This window comes from Passer domesticus, chromosome 5 (genome assembly GCF_036417665.1).
Source record: "Passer domesticus isolate bPasDom1 chromosome 5, bPasDom1.hap1, whole genome shotgun sequence".
NCBI lineage: Eukaryota > Metazoa > Chordata > Aves > Passeriformes > Passeridae > Passer > Passer domesticus.
The window spans coordinates 75,257,493-75,276,950 of NC_087478.1; the positions used below are offsets into that span (position 1 = coordinate 75,257,493).

Genomic DNA, 19,458 nt, shown 5'->3' on the forward strand with positions numbered 1-19,458 from the left:
GGCAGTTTGTCCCCAAAGAAAAGCCCAGACCTGAAGCATAATTAGGGATGTGGCCTTAGTGAACAGAATCAGCTCTGCAGGTGAGCAAAGATACCCAGTTTGCAAACAAGCAACCACGTTTTTTCATGGATTGGTGCAGTTTTTGGGCATGCACATGGTTAGCTGTGCTTGATAGGATTGTTGATACAGGCTAAAATCAATCCTAAAAGCCTGCTTGCCACACCATACTTCTGGAAAAAGCTGAGGGTGTGACTCTCAACTAATATTAGAGGTATTAGTGAAGAGTAAGCTCCCAAAATGTAAATCAATGGCCAGAATTTTAAACAAGCAATCTGTTAGCAGCAAAGCTGATGCAACATGACTTCCTATGTGGTGTGTTTTGGGACTGATGGCCATACATTTGTAGTGGGGCCTGAAGTCTGTCAGAAGGATGGACAATAATGTCCTATATGCAGATTCTCCTATTTATAGAAATATATGGGTATTCTCCAGGAGCTTAGAGTCCTCCCCTTCTGCCTATTTTCATAAAAGTTACAGTACCTAAACTTTTTAAAAAATGTCTGTTCCTTTGTCCCATGTGGCTGGAATGGGCCAACACTTTATCAAGGTGTAGGGCAATTCCATTGGCCTCATTTCCATAGAAATCCAGATGGGAACAGGGAGTCAGGGACAAGCTTCCAAAACTATTCCAAGGTGAACCAGAAGCAAAGAAAAAGACAGTCTTTTCTTTGTAACACTTACCTTCCTGGTACCTGCCTCCTGAGTGAGGTCCCAAACCTTTTCTTGGCTCCAGCTAGAGGGAGGAGATGGGCATTGCAGAACTGGATTGGATTTCTGCATAGCAGCAGATAGGGAACAGTGTCCTGGGAAGCACTTAGGGAGTGCAGACCTCAGCTGAGCAGAGGGTTTTTGAGATCACAGCCATGTGCTTTGTCACCTGAGTTATTTAATGGAAGTTCCAAATTAATAGGTGAACTTTATAGTGAGGCTCCCAGTCTGCAGTTTATAGACCTGTCTAAGGAATTTGAAAATTTAACTGGGACATGGGAAACAAACTTGATTTGGGGGAAAATATTTACTAATTGAGGTCTGCAATTGTCAGTTTTCCTTTGGGTTTTAATTTGCAAAGCCAGATGTCTCAGGTCACTTTAATCTTCTTGCAGATATGTTCCCAGCATTACATTTTGAAGCTAAAAGATTTTTTTGGGTGGGTTTCTTGCAGGTAGCTTAAAAATGGATGCTCCCAAAGAAGTTCAGACACTTCAAATAGTGAGAGTTCAAATGTGAGCTATGTGAGTTATCAGCCCCATACACAATTATGGGAGGACATCACCAAACTCACACTGGATTGTGTAAGTGCCCTCTGAGATCACAGACTTCATTTCTGCTACGAGTATTGGAATCCTTGTAGTGTGCCCTGCATGAGCCCAACGATGTGTTCTACTGACTCTGAACATGAGGCTTGGTACTTAAAGTGATGTCCTTTTATCCAAGGGGAATGAGTGTTAAAAATTGTCAGTGCTGGTAGGAAAAACAACAATCAGTTTTTGTGCCCTGCTTCAGTACCATGCAAAAATCTGTATTTAACCTATTTCCTAGCCCCACTGACTACTCTACTGTACCAATATTTTCTTGCAAGAATACTGCTGACTGCCAGCCTGGTATTTCTGGGAATAGCCCTTCCCTCACTGTAGCCTCCTTCAGCTGAGCAATATATATACACAGCATGAATGAAATATATATGGCAAAAACACTTCTTAAGAGCTATCTGGCATGATGTGGAGTTTTGAACAGAAGTGCTTTTTTGTGTGGATTGGACAATCCTATGTCAGACTATGTGACATCAGGGTGTGTGGATGCTCACTGTGTATTTATATTTTCTGACCAAAGCCTTTTCTCTCTTTGCTAAGTAGGGATGGTTTGACCAGGAATTATGCAGTTACAGCTTTGTCTGCAGACATGAAACTCCCCATAAAATAAAGCACTTTGCTTGAAATGCAAGAGTAGCTTGGTGGAGGCCATCATGGTCAACAAATTCATCAGGCAGACATGGTCAGGAACTCTCTGGAGCTGGAAGTCAGGCATGTACTCAGCATTTCACCCCAATAAGACTGCTCAGTTTCTTAAAGAATGGAGACAGCTGTTAATCACCACCTGCTGGGGCTGCTGTCCTTGGGCAGCTGTCTTTTTATCATTCCAAACCCCACAGTGCTACTGGTTTTCCCTCTTCCACTCAGCAGAGCAATGGCTCACCTTTATCAGGTCCATTCCTGAAGAGTCTGAATGTGAATCTTAATTTAGGTTATCCAATCTCAGAGTTAACACCCAAATAAACACAGTTTATTTGGATTGCTCAGGTGCCAAAAACAAAAGAATAATGCTGCAGCATCACACTTCTATAGATGCTTTTAAGAAACAGCCTCACATCCCATCTTTCTTGGCTTGCTCACATGTCCCAGATGCAGTGCTGCAGGAAATGTGCTGGACAGGGGGCCTTGTCAAATGGTTCTGCACTGATGAGGGCTGGGAATGCTGCAAGGGGAGCTTTGCAAACACAATCCTGTCTTTGTACCCCAGGGACTTGTTGATGGGGTGATCTGCCATGATAAGATGCCTGATCTTTCCTAACAGTGGAAGGCTGTGGCCAAATCATTTTCTGTTTGAATGGACAGAAAAAGGAGAGAGGAACACAGTGCTGGACACACTCCTGCACACACTTTTGTGTGTGTGTGGAGGCAAGGAGAAGGCAGTACAAGCTGACAGAATACCTGTTATCCATATTATACCATAATCCAAATTTTACTTAAGCCCAGGAGTAAGCCAGGTGCCCTTGCTGCAGGCCCTAGGCAGACAGATACTCAGCTGGCTTCTGTGTTCTGTGTTCTTTTGCCTGGAGCTCCCAGAAAAAATAAAGCTTTAGTTTTTCCCAAGCAGGTTGTGAAATTATTATTAAATGCACTCCCTCAACACCCTGGAGCAAGCAGCACAGTCTGTGACATAAAGTAAGCACACTGGAGGTAACTGCAGGGCTCTCTGCTGGTAGCTCCTGCTTTCAGGAGCTGGGGAGCTCAGCTTTACAGCAGCAACATAACCAAGAGCAGTAAAACCTTTGTATTTCACACTCACATGCATACAGCTTTGGAAGAGAACTTCTGATTAAAAGCTGTGCAATTGAAATGGTGACTTGACACGGTGCTGAAGGTACTGAAGTTGGCCATGCTAAGGGATGCCTGTTATAAAAAATGGAAGCTGATTAAGGTAGAGCATTGAGAAAAACTTAGTAAGATGACACTGAGAGACTCACCAGTTGCTCTGCTTTTGGAAGAGAGACAAGAAGTACAGTATAGGGCTGAAGGCAGCTGCAGAGTTGAAGGTTTTGAAGAGAAAAGGAGCTGCAGAGCTGCTGCATTACCTCATGTACAACAGTAAGATGAGCAAATCAAGTACAAAGGGCTGATAACTTTTCAGCCTCTACAATTTCCCCCTCTTAAACATCCCCTACTGTGAAGTATACACTTAAAAGCCTGAAATTATTCTTTTGTAGACTTTTGGAAGAAGCCTATGTCATGAGGGATCCTTTCACCCCTGACAAGGACAAGTTCCTCATCATCAGGTCTCGTTGCAGTTTGTGTAGCAGAGCAGTGTGTGTTGGTACAGTAAGTAACAAACAAAACAAGCTGCTTCAGTAATTTCTTTTTGTTCCAGTCCTGGTGATCTGTCAGAGAAAGATCAAGCAGCAAAATCCCAAACAATCCATTTTAAAGCAAACCATTCCCCCTTGTCCTACCACTACATATATGTTAATTGTACATAATTGTATGTTCTTGTGGATTCCACCAGATGAAGCTCTCTGTATTAAATTAAAATGATCAGCAACCATGAATGTTCTACTTGCAGATAAGCACAGTCCACCTTCTCAAGCACAAGGAGTGCTCTTTTCTACATTCTTAGCACCAGGAAATGCAATGGCAATATAAATCACACACAATAGTAGGTTGGGTTTTTTTCTGTAAAGGGAATGTAAATATCCATGGATTGTTAGTTTTGCATTCACAGCACAGGGCTGTCATCCTATTTGCAAAAATTAATGTTTAAAATGAGCAGGGAAGAGAGTTGTACCATGCCATGCTCGCTCTCTGAGGAAGAATGGATTTAAGTAGCAGCTGGAAGGTAACCTTAAACTATGAAATCTGAGTACAGTCCAGAAAGGTGGAGTAAAATTACTTGTTTTAATTCCTTCTTGTCAGTGCAGAGCTGGCCCCTTTGTTTGCTGAGAGTCTCAGATTTTGGGAGTTGGGCAGACACAGCCAGAAGGATACTGGCACACTTGCCTCAGGTCACTTGCTATTGTGACTTGTGGCAGTCAGCACCAAGGATGGGCTAAGAGGAGCATGCAGCAACACCTTTCTCCTGATTGGGTTTATTTCCTTGTTAAAGAAACTTCTTACCCAGGTTTCTCAGGGATCCAGTTTCAGGAAAAAAGGTTTAATAATTGAATTGTGCAGCAGCAGGAGCAGCTCAGGCTGCTTCCTCTGGGAAGGGTCCAGAACAAAGGAACCCCTGGGTTTTTATACCCCTACAGTCTGTGCACCTGCTCCCATGGGGAATTTTGGGTCTGGGGTCTTCCTGCTGTTCACTGGCTCCTGCAGAATCTCAGGGTGAGCAGTCCTCTCCCAGGCTGTGATGCAGGACCCTGAGCCCTTTGTTAGGGAAAGGATCTGTGCCCATTCCTAGCTTGTTGCTGGGGGCTCCAGTTGTTTCCTACCGTCCATGGCACAATGTGCAGCTGGCATGGGAGCTTGCACACCCAGCTACCTGCACTGGGAGTATTTCTCTGCATCCTATCTCTGACATTTAAATGACTGAAAGTCACCAAAAGTGATTGCAGCTCAGAGGGTTTGGTTTGTTTCTTTCTGTTCTGAAGTTACAAGCAGGCTCTGACTAGGTGAAGTGCCAGCACTTTCTCGTTGTGGCTGTGGTGGCTGGGCTCAAGTTTCCAGAGCCAGGTTGCTCAGGGCAGCTGTGGAGGCAAAGCTGAGATGAGCAGGATCTTCCCTGCTGTCCCTGCTGTGGCAGGGGCTGACTCCCTCCCACACAGCCCAGCCAGGAGCCAGGAGCAGCTACTCAGAGTTTGGGCTTAGGGGCTTGATTCCTGCCCTGACACGCCAGGTTTATCCTTCCTTTCCAACAGCAGAGGATTGGCAACACAGACACATTTGGGACAGACTTGAGCACATTTAACTATTTTCATTCCCAAATCAAGTGTCTTGAATTTAGGAAGGATTCAGGAGATATTTCCAAGTGTGGCAGTTTGAGCTGTCAGAAATGGAGCATTTCAGCCTCTCAGGGTCTTTGCACACACTGTGCTTTTCTGAATGAAGGTGGGGCTTTTTCTTTGAAAAGATATGTTTGTTTCAGTTAACCCAGGCCTTGGCAGTGAATAGAAGATACTTGCAGTGAGCTCATGGAAGCTTCTAATCTTTTTGAAAGTCCTGCTTATTTTGCCTGTTGTGGAAATCTGTCAGTCATTTACTGCTTGTTATCTGAGTTTTCAAGATTCCCCTGATGGTATCACTCAAAGTAAAACATTGATTGTAAATAATTGAGAATAAATTTCTTACCAAACTGGCCAGGCCAGATAGTGAATCACACATATGACTATGGTTTCAAAATGAATTTAGCAATACTGCTTAGGTAACATTGAAAGAGATCTGCAGAAATGATAATTAGTGCTTTAAACACCCACACCACAAAGTAAGTAAACACATACTATTCCTCTTCATATAGGGAAAATTAAAAGTCCAGAGAAATAAAAACGTATCCAAGGCAACAGAGAGAGACAATGGTAGAAAATATCTCTGTATTGGCTGTGGTTCCTGCTTGTGCTTGACCCAAGTACATCAGTTCACTCCTGAGCTAAATGTTAAAACATAGGAATTGAAGCTGAAGAAAATCATACTTTCTTGGACCTCTTTGCAAAGAAGCTGGACCAGTTGGAAAGGTTTTAGTGACAGGCTGCTTTTTAAATTGTGGTAATTCAGAATAGTATTAGCCTAATGTGTGGCAAAATTAAGACTTTTCTTACCTCAGATTTGGCAAAGGGATTTTAGCTAGCTTTGGGGGACCTAAGGGGACTTGAGATCAGATTTGAGGGTTTTCACAAGAAAACCCATACTAGCAGAAGTTCATTTCCTTTTATTATGCCAATGAAAGTCATGAGTTAGAGCTGTTCTGTATAGATTTCATAAACTTAAATATCTCCAAATATCCTCTGAAGTTTCACTCAGTTAATTTACTTCAATCATTTTGTAGCCTGTGTCACCCTGCTCAAGTCTTTTATCAGAGTGCCTTGGTAAGTGCCATTAGTTCTGATCCAACTGGGAATCATTCCAGTGATTATCTGTAATGTCTTAAAACATGTCAAAACCACACAAAAAGGAAGATGATAGAAATGCTTTTAAAAGTCTTTGGGCAGGTTGAGTGCCCTTCTTCCTATTACCCTTTCAGAAAAGGGGAGAGGAAATTATACAATCTGAGCATATTAGTAATTTAAAATAGTTACTTCTGTTTTATTGCAGCACTTTCTAAAGACAAGGAAAAAAGGTGGCTCTTGGAGAAGAAAGGAGGGAAGGGAGCAAGTTTCATCCCTTATTGCTCATCTCAGCAGAAGGTGACTGAGCACTGACCTCAGACATGATTGTAGGCATTAAGTGATAAATGTAATACTACAGCAGCTTCCCACTCAACTTCCAGTCATGCAGGGTCAGTCCTGGATAGGGATGGGCAGAGCCTTTCCTTTACATATTGTGGTGAAGATACCATCCCCATATATATATTACTTTCAGACATGATTCATGTTAAAACAGAAATAAACTGTGGCAGCATGCTTTGGCAGCTGTTTTGCCTGAATTGGACTATTAAATTTGGAATTTAAATGGCCTCCTCCTGCCTTGGTCATGGAAGGGAGAAAACACATTAAAGAATCATCTGATTAAACACAGAACTGTATCAGGATAAGGGTTTAAAAGAAGGGTTTGACTCTACATGGTAAGTTTAATTTGTAGGACACTAAAAAAAGAGTTAGGCTGAAAATCCCAGGACCGAGAGAGCAGGACTACAGGTACATGCTCAGAGGTGCAGTGGTTCATAGTCCTGATTTCCCCAGTTCCTGTTGGCCAGAATCTGCACTAGCAACTAATTTCTGCCAAAAGAATGCAAGTTTTACCTGTGAGGAGCTGCATTTTGACACTGGGGATCCCACCTGCAGGAACAGCCTCTCCCCTCCTTTGCCATGGCCCAGTGGCCACCTTTGGGAGCACTGAGCCTTGGAGCTGGGGGCTGTGTGCCATTTGGCAATGCAAACAACAATAGCCAGGCCAACTGCAACTCTAATCTCCCCTTTTAAACTGGCAGCTTAAGGTATTAAGGATACCAAGAGACAAAAAACAATCGGCTCTGGAGGTTGTGCAACTGAAATCCACTTGCAGGGCTTTTCAGAGACTAAGGCCTCACACTCATTCCTGAGTATGAAGGGGCCTGGCAGTCAATGCAGAATAGGACAATGGATGAAGACAAGTTGTTCCCCAAGCTTCCAAGTCACGTGGAAGCAGGCTGATTGTGATTTTGATATAATTATCATCTGAATCTGCTGCTAAACCTAGATAGCGACATAAGAAACAAAAGCAAGGAGAGGAACACAGGAATAGCCAAGCCTAGCTCCCAGAGAAAGGCCAGCTGCAAATGACATGGCATGGGGAAAACTTTACTATTTAGGTAAGACCCAGGGATTCCATTTGTCCAGTTCTGTCTAAACTGATGTCTTTATTCATTCTTAAATCTCCAAGAATAATCCATCAGCAACACCAATTACAGCTTACCCATGAAATCCTATTTGGAATTTGGTGATCAGCACATCAAGAGAACCAGGGATGTCAAGTCTCGCTGCAGAGCAAAGGAATAATACATTAATTAGTTTCTCTTCCAGTTGTTCAAACTCTATATTGCAAATACATTGAAATGTTCCGTCAGTTTTGCTTCTTTCTATTCAATTACTAACATCTGGTTACAGCTCCTGGGGAAAAAAAAAAAATTGGGTCTGTATGACGTGTGAACAGAACAGGGATAGCAAAAATACCTTCTTTGTGCACAACAGCTTTTACACTCAAGAGTTCAGAGGAGAGCCATTAGCTCAGGCTTTAGTACCAGGTGTGGTTCTAGGTTTTAACCAGTGAATACATTTGTTGAGAGTAAGGGATGAAATCTCATTTGAATTGTCTCAGATGAATGGAGTTCATTAACTACTCCAGTTATTGGACACCTCTGTGATACTGATATAATAGTGATACTTTTTAGTAGTCTCCTAGGACAGTACAAGTGCATGGATTAATGGAAGTAAGAATAGCTTTTTTGGGAGTTGTGGAAAAGATGGTCTGTTGTGAGAGCCTCCAGTACTTGGTACTTGTGTGGGCCTTTAGGCCATTTTTGTGGAGAAGGGTGAGGAAGAGTGTGCTGAGGCTCCAAGTCTCACACGCCATTGCAGGAATTTGGAAGATCCTCCCAGGAGGCAGAAATCTTCATCAAGCAAGAGTTAGAGGAAAACTTTGCTGTTTCAGTAAAACCCATGGAATCTCTTACACCTTTATTCACTCTCCAGGTATAATCCATCAGCAACACCGGCTGCAGCTTACCCATGAAATCCTATTTGGAATTCAGTGAGCTGGCCAGGAAACCCATGCATGGTGCTGGAAGAAGGCAGCTGAAGGAGGGGTGTTGCTATTCCCTGCTGCAGGGAGCTGGTGAAGGTCACTTTAATAGGAGCAGTGGGACAGTTGATTTGGGAGTTTTATTTTTCACCCAGTTGGCTCTAACCAGATGTCAGAATTATTGAGTCAGAAAAAGTTAAATTGCTGGAATATTTCAGCCTAGAAGAAGAAGAATTCATTTTAGAAGAATTCTAAATATAAATGTAGTTTAATGTGACTGGAACGTAAGCATTTCCATTTTGTGTTTCCTGCTAGTAATTTTATTTTCTTTACAGGACTGTAGTCTGTTCTACTCCAAAAGCTTCTGCCTCCCCTGTGTGAAAGAAAAGCTAAAGGCCTTTCCTTTGGAAATACAAGAAGACATGGATAAAAGGAAGCCCCATCAGAAATCCTGCAAAAAAAACGGATACAAAGCATAAATCTTGAAGGTCCAAGAGCGACAGTTCTTTGGCTGGGGTTTCTCCTCTCTCTGCTTGGAGACTATCATGTTGCTCCTTTTAAAGAAGTGACCTTCATCAGCTCACTACTACCAGAGAGAGCAGCACATTTCCTTGCCCTTGGCTGGGGTTCAGACATCCCCGTGCAGCGCCAGGGAGCGGCTCCGAGGTGCTGAGGAGCCAGGAAAGGAGGCAGACGAGCCTGCTGTCACCATGTGAAATGCTTGCAGTCAGAAACCAAACAGCACAGAGCATAGGAACCATGTCCAGATTTCCACATTTGCTATTTTAGTGCTTTGTGTTGTTCTTGACGCTCCCTGCGGTGTTATGAAATTCCAAAACAGATTGATCTGGCTTAATTCAGGATATACCCAAGAAAGTCAGCATATACCAATTGTTAATCTGGCAGTGCTGTCCTGTAAGATTACATAAGGCAGGGAATTTAAAGCTTTATTTTTAAGTCTAAAATAAAAGTGCTGTGAGAAAATGTCGTAAATATAATACCTAAATTTCTCAATGTGGTAATCTTAATGCTATCACAGCATTGTGACTGAGACTTTGAAGGTTGGTGCTTCTGCAATCAATAAAACATTTACAAGTCCCTTGCACTTGCAGTCACTTTTCAATTAACCTTCCAGTCCATGTCAGCACAGCAGCTGGAGAGGACCCTGAATACATTTGTCTTATGTTTTACAATAAAGGTGACTTCTTTTTCACTTTCAAAGCAGTTAATCTGGAAATAGAAAAGTTCCATTGATACACTCAATTCTTTCCTGAACCCGACAAATAAACTGCAGCTGTAAGAGGGATGTCAGAAACACAGTTTCAGGTAACAAAGGTAAGAAGTTCAATGGAAACAGCAGTTTGTTTAGCTCAAAAATTAGCTTCTTCAGTTATCTGTTTTGACTGTCTTAAGATTTAGGTGGCTTTTATAAAACCTGAGTCACGCCTTAAGGATACATCTAGAATGCTCCCTAATCACAACATCACCTTTTTTACTCAAGTTACTGCTGGTCATTGCTTCAGAACCTGTTAGTGCCTTGGTGAACATCTCTTTTTTCCAACACTTCCATCCATATAAGTTGTAATAGGACAACATCAAAAATCATTTCAGTAGAATGAACCTGTGTTTGTTAAAAGAAATCAACAGTATTTCAATGAGTTGTTTAGGACATTGAAGTATCCTAAAATCTTTCTTTTTTTCTGAACTTACTATATTGGTGCCCTTCATTCAGGACTGAAATTTCTTGCAGTGACTGGAGGAGCAATAATGGACCTATTAGTAGCCTTTTCAAGCCCTAAGTGCTTTAATAAAGAAAATATATGTATGTCTCTAAATGCGGAAAAAAAGACCCAAGTTAGGAGGCAACACTTCAGATTCCTTTTTGCAGTTACAAAAGACTACACTTTCAGGGAAAGTGATACTAAACTTATGTAAGATGGGTGGTATTAGATTTCAGTTTCACATTAGGAACACTGTTTAAAAGCTGTGGTGTGTCTGTGTCTGTTCTGTATAAACATCAGAGGCATGTCCTGTGCTAAACCCACAGCTGAAGAGAGCACTTTCCCACCTTGGAATTGTAGTCTTATAATCAAGCTGCCAAAGCAACATGGTTGTGTGAGATCACAGGATATGTTTACACCAGCAAACATACCTTGAAATGTGTTTTTTGCTGGATTTCCCATTGTTCATGACAGATTGTACTCTTAAAAGCAGGTTTTAAAAGCCTGCCTAGTGCAGTTCTGTTGTCAGTGAGATTGGGATCTCATCTGTCTGACCTGTTTTCCCTCCTGCTCAGCTTCCTCTGTGTCCTTTTAAGACAAAAGCAGTTATCTCATTTATTCATAACCATTATCTTTGCCTTTACAATATCACTGAGGAGTCATTTAAAGCCCTCAGAAGTCTCCATGCCTTTAAGTACTTGTTATGTTGAACTGAAGGGGAAAAGACTCAGTATTAAAAGGGAGCAGAACCTCAGAGCAAAACTACCTAAGATTTAATTTGGCTCAGCACAGCTCATTTATTTTACAGCAGGAAAAACTAATTCAGGGATGCCTCTGCTACACAGTTACCTGGCTGTGAAGACCTGGCAGAAAAGCCAGAACACGGAGGGACAGCAGATGTGTTCTGGCATCTCTGGTCTATGCTTTAGGGAAAGGAGACTGCTCTATGTGCCACTTGGTATTTCCTGGAATGACAATGGATTATTATCTGTGTCCAGCTGTTAGAACTTAGTTATTCCACATTCTTGTATTTCCACTGAACATGAGCATTACGGTCTCAGTACCATCATATTTTAATATATATGTGGTTTCACAGCCTGAATGTTACCATGCCCAGCTTTTCCTGCTCTTCATGGATGCACAGCCTTTACAGGTTGTTTTCATTGGGGTCTTCAAGTACTTTCTGCTGCTCAATATCAGATCTTCCATGCTCCTGAGCACAGCTGATGAAGAAACCAGTCTTTTTCTTCTGCTATAATTTCCACTTCAGCACTCTGTTACCAGCTTAAAATATCCCCAGATTCTGGAAGGAAAGCAGCTACCTGTGACATACTTCCCTGACTGATTTAATTGAAGATGTGCTCATTGAATTAGTGCTGCGTTTCACATAGAAGTGCACTTGTTGAATTCCATGGATGTCTCAAAGCCATACACTCCATGAGAATATGAAAGATCACAGCTGGATGGTGGGTCAGCACCAAACTTAGGTAATATATATAAATAAATGTATTTGCAATGCCTCTGGGTTATGTGACACACCCACTCCTGCTTCGAAAGGCATCTAACAGTACACAGGGAAGCATCAGTACTTGAAGATGCTTCAAACAGGCTGCCTTTTGAATGTCACATTGCAGTGAGTTCCTTTCCTGGAGATAAAAGATCAGCACATGGCATTAAATTAACTTTTAAAAATATTTTATTTTTTTAAAACCATTAAGGCAAAACCGTGTTTCAAATTAAGTTGGTTTACATTCAGTCTGAAAGGATTAAAGCACATAGGTTCCTACCAGTCTCTATACAAACACTGTGAATTCAACCTCTTGTTTTTAAAGAAGGCAGAAAAAATCAGAATGTAAAAAAGAAAAACATGTTAAGTTCAAGTTTTTTCATCCTAGATCAGAAGGCTGGTAACGTTTGAGAATGCATCATTGTGTGTAGCTAGATGTGACTTTAACATTCACAAGTGCAAGATATGTTGTCCTTCCTAAAAATCCCCGCAAGACCAGGGCATCCATTCATCCTTGGAAGTGTCATTTGCATTGTTCTAACAGAAGGAAACTTGGGAACTTGGCTTGCATTAGTGGTTTTTACTGGGAAACAAGCATTCCATGAGAATTAGGTTTGACTACTCCTTGCAAGAAATGTGCTCATTCTACATTCTGTATTTACTGAAGTAAAATGTACCCAAAACAGCTGACTGGAAGCAACAAGCTGTTTTGTTTTCTCTCTAATATTGATATCCTGATTCATTGAAACACTTGTTAGCTCTATTGATTAGGGTTTGGCAACATCAACAACACTGTACTTTCCTTGAATCCTACCAGATAACAAACCATTTAAAACGTGAAGGAGGGCTTCATCATCCTGGGCCACTGAAGCTGTGGTGCTGCATTCCTCGAGATAATTCTGAGCAACTGTTTGCAAGAGCTGTGGAACAGCAGGAGCTGCTCAGGAAGCAGGTCCCTGAGAAGCTGCTAAAGCAGACTTGTCAAACCACTCAGAGGGGGTTCTGGAGCTCGCCGATAGCACGGAAACGTTGGTTGGGTTCACAGTTAAACTGCTGCAGCAGTAACTGACCCGGGCACGCTCCTGCTCTGCCCAGAGCCAAGGCACTGGGATTCCATGGAGAGAGCTGCTGTGTGTGGGGATGAGCAGGGGTGGCTGTGAGTCACCTGCAGGAGGGGTGGTGACCTGCTCCCAGCTCTGCAGCACGTCCCACACAGCCTGCCTGGTGACACTGCACTCCTACACACCCGGAGTACCACGCTGGACTGGTGTGCCACCGGGATTTCAGTGGCTCAGGACTTCCCCATCCTGCCAATCTTTTTTTCTTTCAGGTGGAAAAAATGCCACGAAACTCCTGGCATTGAGCATAAGGCAGATGTCTTTTCCACACCAGGATTACCTGCATACCCAACGTGAGAAAATACACCAAAACATTACTACGACTTCAAGTAGTGGAACTACCTCAAGTACCTCATGCTTGATCTTGCAGTCCTCATTTAAGGTCCAGCCTGTGATCAGATCAGTCTCTTGTGCACGCTGCCTATCCCCTGGCAGAGGCAGCTCGTCTGAAACTGAGGTCCTTGCAACAGGAATTCTGTTTCGAAACATCCACAGCAATGGAGTCTGACCAGACTGACGCAATAAAGGAGCTCGAGAAGAAACACACCCCAGCTTCAGAGGCAGAAAAAGATTTAAAAAACCTGTGAGCACAATGGAATAAAAGAAAGGAGGAAGCAGCCTTCCTTAGGGTGGGCTCAGTTACACAGTGGGTTTGTGTCATATGAAGTGACAGGGTAAAGGAAGTGGCTGCAGGAAGCCCAGCAGAGCTTTGGCAAACATGACACAAACACCTTAGGAGACAACATACCTGTGTGGTGACACTGATGAAGTGAAAATGCCAAGTTGCAGCAATTTAAAGAAATAAAATGTTATATGTTACAAAGAAAAAGCAGTAAGTACAAACGATAGCTAGAACATTTGTAATAGATTGTGCTTGTGATACCTTCTGTGTTTGGTGATTCACACAGCAAAATAAAAGGTAGATACCTTTGAAAGGTACCTTTTTCCCTATATCAGATTTCCTTAGAAGGATGCTGTAGGCACAGACTGTCACACCTGCATGCACCAGACACAGAATCCCTACAAGCAAACTCTGAATTCTGTTTAAAACCCCTCCTGTAGGGAAGCCAATAATGCCATTTCAATGTTTTGTTTTGCACTGCCAAATCACGTTTGAAATACATCTATAAAACAGCAGGCTGCCCTCAGGGCAGAGGCAGGGAATAATCCTGAGTACACGTTGTTATTCCCAGTGAGCCACAAGTCAGTTCCACAGAAAACACCAGCACTGGTGCATGAACCAAATGCAGCTTCTTTTTAGCTCTTTTCAAAGGAAAATGAGCTACCACGCTGCAAAACAAAGATCAACTCAGTTCTACACACTGTTTTTCCTATTGGTGAACTTGAGCTAAAAACTCGATTTTGGGATTGCAGCTATTCCTCAACTAGACTTGCTTTTATTAAAATTAAATAAAAGGAAGTCTGTGTTCTATGTGAAAATATATTTTAAAGTTTTGTTATAATCATCAACACCAAACACTGATAACTCTGAAGAACTTGGGATAGTTCTTCACAAATGATACAGCAATAAAGACCAGACAGGAATAAATAGCAAATTGTCTTTGACATCAGCCCCTTCATCCTTAGCCCATAAAAGGAACTACTTCCTCACTGTACACAAGATAAAGTATGTAACAAATATTTAAATTAAATAATTTACACATTTTTCTTTAAGCACCTCTGTAATTAATTTAGTGAAATTTTATACCTTGCATTTATATTCTTGTATTTTATAAATCGAAACATGAAGAAATGGTATTACATTAAATTAAAAAAATGCCACAACACATAACAACATCAATAATCTTAGATCAAACCCACATATTATTTAAATCTCCAGTAAAAGAAGGATAATAAAGCTGATTAAACCTGATTAAATACAAAAATTATATGCAACTGATTATCAGGAAAGCACTTGGGACATAAGCAAGCACAGCTACCACGTTCCACCTTACATTCCAACACTTCCTACAGGACGAGGGGTTTCTGAGAGGGACCATTATCTGCAGACCTTATGCTTAAACAGTACCGTGACAGCTGCAAGTGCATTTGTCAAATGCAGTTGCAGATTTTCAGTTAAGTCACAGGGAGCTTTTTAGGAGAGACTGAAACTGTTCCTGTGCAGCCACAGCAGGATGTCCCCCAGCTGCTCTGCCTCAGATGGGGCCCACGTTTGTCCAGGCTTTCCGTCAGAAATGAGGAAATTCAGATTCAGTCGTGTGTGACCCAGCTCTCGTGATGAATAAATCTCCCCAAGTTTCAGCAGTTTGAATAAACAAACAAATGTTTGGATGCTTATTATAAGCTCTTTGATGTGCAGCCTTGTGCCAGCTCTCTCATGAGAACGGGCTTAGTGCAAGGGCTGGTATTTCCGAGATCCGCACACAATAATGCAGAGCTCTGCTGGCTGCCAGCACCTCAGCTCTGCAGCAGCTGCTGCAACCAAAGCACGAAGGCACATGGAAATGGCAGCTAACACAAAATGTGGTTTCTTTAAATGCAAAGGGAGGTGTAGTTTCTGTAAGTGGAAACTTTCCTATCAGGTGTCAGTTTGTGTTTAAAGCGAAAGTGGGATTGGAATTTTTGAAAGGTACAAAGTAACTAATTTTTTTAAACAGCAGCTTTAAGGGGAATATTTGAGGAGGAGAGAAGAATGAACCTCAGATTTCCCTTATACTTGGCACAAAACCTTCCTTTTCTTCCCCACTTCCCCTTTGACAAAAAGTACCTAGGGCACCAGAATAAATAAATAAATAAAAATTTACCCCCAAAAAATGCTAAAAAATGAGTAATTTGTAGGTTTGCTGAAAACTTAAGTCATACTATTGTTTCCCAGGATATTTCTCTATCCATCTGCTGTCTCTTGCCTTGAGCTGTTCGTGGGGTCTGGTTGCTAACCAGAGTTCTTCCATGCTATGACGTAAAATGAGTTATGTTGGCAAGAATCAGATCCAAACCGTACCTGATGAGCCAGGTATTAAATCTTTAATACCATTTGAATCCTAAAATCTGATCACTTTGCTTCCTTCCATAGACGGAGTATTTTAAAGTATTACTTTATCTGCACATAGGGAAGATGCTGAAGTAATCAATCAGAAATAGGTCTGAGACTAGTTTGGATTCCAAATTAAAAAAAAAAAAGAACATAAACTGAATAACTTTAAAATCTCCTTGGGCAAAATCTGCTGTAGTCATCTCCTGAAGGAGCAAATGTAGTTCCTTAAAAGTGTAATGTAGAAATGAGAAATTCTTTTGCCCACTAATTCTTGGGAAGGGAATTGTCTGCCCTGTGCCACTCTTTGAAGTGACTGTGGGAATGTGCACGGGACAGCAGTGTGGGCAGTGGAATCCATCCAGAATCTTAGGCTGTGTTAACATCTTGTTCACATTTCTGTAATTTAGAGATGTGTTCTCTTTTTTTTTTTTTTTTTTTCATTAAGGGTCTGCAATTTAATTTAAAACAGGAATCAAATCTTTAATGTCCAAGGAAGTAGTCAAAAATTTCTTGCTGGTTTTCAAATAACAAAAAAATGATGCACTTTTCTCATGCTAATAATGGGACCTTGTTACAAGCAGCTGCTAAAACATTATGTCTTTCACTGAGTTACTCTCTTTGCAATTCTTTATAGCTTCACTGAGAATTTAAGTATTTATTATTAATTTTCCATGTTTTAAAGTGTTACTAAAGTGTTTTAGCCACTTTTGGGAACAAGAGCTGGAAAAATAGTTATGCACACTGACTGTGTCTGATTTTTCCTGAGAACCTACAGTACACCTAGACTATGGAATACAACTTTGAAATACAACTTTGAAATTTGCCCTTTGCAAAAAATCTGACCTTTGGGGGGAAAAAAAATTCAAGTTATCCTTTTTTTAGAGAGTAAACTAGCTGGCTCCTCCAGTCTCAGAACACCATCCCAGAATGGCTGATATTTTGACAACTTCTTGCATCAGCAATATGGCAGATCAATTTTTTCCCTGGCCCAAACCCCACAGCTCCTCAGTGCAACAGGGTTGGCTGGAAGAATAAAGCAGCAGCATTCCTAAAATCCTCTGTTTCTGAGGGCACACTGTGTGCTGCTCTGGGACACAAAAGGCAGCCCATTTCTCATCTGAGGGCTCCTGGCAAGACCAACATTCCTCTCTGAGTGTTTGAGTGTTCTTCCTGCTGGCAACAGGGAAGGGGAGGAAGTTTTGGGCACATGCAGTTACTATTTCTATCCTGCCCTAGATGCTCACCAAATTTGAGGCCTGTGCTTCAGTATTTTACACTAAATATATCTGTAGTTATCAATAACTTCTGCCACAATCATTGCCCAGATAAACACCAAGTTGCCTTTAAACCTGTAATTTTTCCAGTGTCCAGCTGTGCCTGTGGGCCTGGACAGAAACAAGCATTGCCACTGAAACAGGAATGGCAGTGTGATGTTCTCACTTCATCACTCAATCCTTGCAGTGAAGATTCAGGTGCCTTCAAATGTGCTACAATAAAACAAGTCCAAAGTGTCCTCCTGTGCCACTGAAAGCTTAACTGTAGTGAAAATGCTGGGATTGCTCCTGAGACCTCATTGTTGTGAAACAGAAAGTAAAAATAATGTGAAGTAACCATATCAGAGAAACGAAAGAGAAACAGCAGAGTGCCTTGCATGCAGCTGGCTCTTCTGGGCAGCTTTCTCAGAAAAGATCCATGAAGTGGCAAAGTCAGGAAGCCATTTCATTGTGGCTTCTTTTGCAGCAGGAGAACAGCAAATGCTGTTGTAAAAATCAGTTTACTCCTAGGAACACGATAAACTCACTCTCAGCTGTGCTGCCTTCCATTCTATGACAGTCTGACACCTACAAACACTGCTCCTGGTATTACTGCCACCTTATCCACAAGGACAAAATCTGGTGAAAACAAGCACCAAATACTTCTATCCATGAGGCCGAAGAAGCAATAGAAATTTTTCCAAGTGGGTAAAAAATGAAGCAGTGTGAAAAGCAAACAGGTCCAAACAATTATACTGCCAAGAGATTTAGAGGAAGCCGGTGCCTTTCCTATCCAATCATTCCTTTGGAGTCATCTTTCACTGCAGTAGAGTGCAGTATCATTGCTGGAAAGTTAAAATTATTTTTTTTTTTCCTGGGGTAGGATCAGATTTTTCAGTCTCTCCAAAACTCTTGCTAATTTAAAATAGTATTCTTATGTCAAAACTGCATCCTGAGCTATTACAAGTTCTACAAAAATACAGGGTGTACGACATCTTTTTCATCAGTGATATTTTCACATTTCCTTAACAGACTTCTGAAACAAAAAGGTCCCATCAGTTTATCACGTTTACTCTTCAAGACACACCTGTTGGAGCATCTCTGCTGTGTTTTAGATAACTCTTTGGATTTTGTTTAATTTCATAAGAGAACTTTTAAACATGCTAACCCTAAGTATGCCAGTGCAACCCTAGATGAAGCTGTACATAATTTCATGGAATTAAAGCAACAATGGATCAAAGATCTTTCCAAATTTTTAGAAGTGTATGGACAGTAATATCCAGCCATTTGCTACACCTAGACTGAATGCTTTAAGAAAAAGTGTTAGCTGGTTCTCAGTAGTTACCATTAGGCAAAAGTGCATTGTCTTTCTGATTGTGCAGATACCTGGAAGGAAGGTGCTGAATTTTCATATTAATACTAAAATGACTAAACCAAGAGGAAATACAATTTTGTTCATTCTGTTACTTAACATTCTGATTTATTATACAAATATGTATTCCTTACCAATCTTCAAATTTCCAAATAAAAGAACCATTGTAAGACACTTCATTGAGCACTCTGACCAGTATTTTTCTGCAGCACTTTTTCAAAAGAAGACAAAAGATCCCAAACCAAAAGAAGTGTAACACTCCAGTTCCCCAGTTTTAGATTTTTCCTGCTCTGGGCTGAGTGAACAGCCCATGACTGTACAAGTAGTTTTGCTCCCATCTGTATTTCTCTGTCTTTAAATATTGTGGAAAAAAATACTAGAAGTCCTCAATACATATCCCTGTAGATTTCCTGTAGTAAAGGGTGTAAATGTGCATCAGATTCAGTCTTCTTGATTATCTGAACAAGCTGAGCATGCTCTGTGACCAGCTGTCGGAGGTCAGCCATTTTTTGGAGAAGTTTTGGGAAGAGGAAGGTGTCATCAGGATGGTTGTTTTGCAAGTGAAGTTTCAGTACATGCACAATGCTCTCCTGCATTTTTTCAATGTGTCCTACATTTACAAGACCAGGACGATCTGTTCTCAAAACAAGCAAAAGAACACATGTCATAATTTTGTAATGATTCCTCAAAGTGTAGTTAGTGGTAGAACTGAATCTTCCAGAGGATAGAAGCTTTTCCATTAAAATTTTTAATTCACGAGAAGGAAATAAAATTTACTACCTTAGAGAAC

General features: G+C 41.3%; 2 protein-coding genes across 6 annotated transcripts in view; one reads left to right on the forward strand and one right to left on the reverse strand.

Annotated features, from left to right (window-relative positions):
* The first annotated feature begins 357 nt into the window (after positions 1–357).
* Positions 358–15,757, forward strand: CDPF1 (cysteine rich DPF motif domain containing 1). The gene is given in 5 exon segments (XM_064421621.1): positions 358–372; positions 1,277–1,313; positions 1,316–1,352; positions 3,545–3,656; positions 9,038–15,757. Coding segments are annotated over 5 exon segments (345 nt in total). The 3' UTR covers positions 9,182–15,757.
* Positions 13,273–19,458, reverse strand: part of PPARA (peroxisome proliferator activated receptor alpha) — a 31,772-nt gene continuing 25,586 nt past the window's right edge. For all 5 annotated transcript variants that reach the window (XM_064421129.1, XM_064421130.1, XM_064421131.1 and 2 more), the window contains one exon: positions 13,273–19,302. In XM_064421129.1, coding sequence (XP_064277199.1) covers positions 19,055–19,302 — 248 coding nt within the window. In that variant the 3' untranslated portion in view covers positions 13,273–19,054. The remainder of the gene's footprint in view (positions 19,303–19,458) is intronic.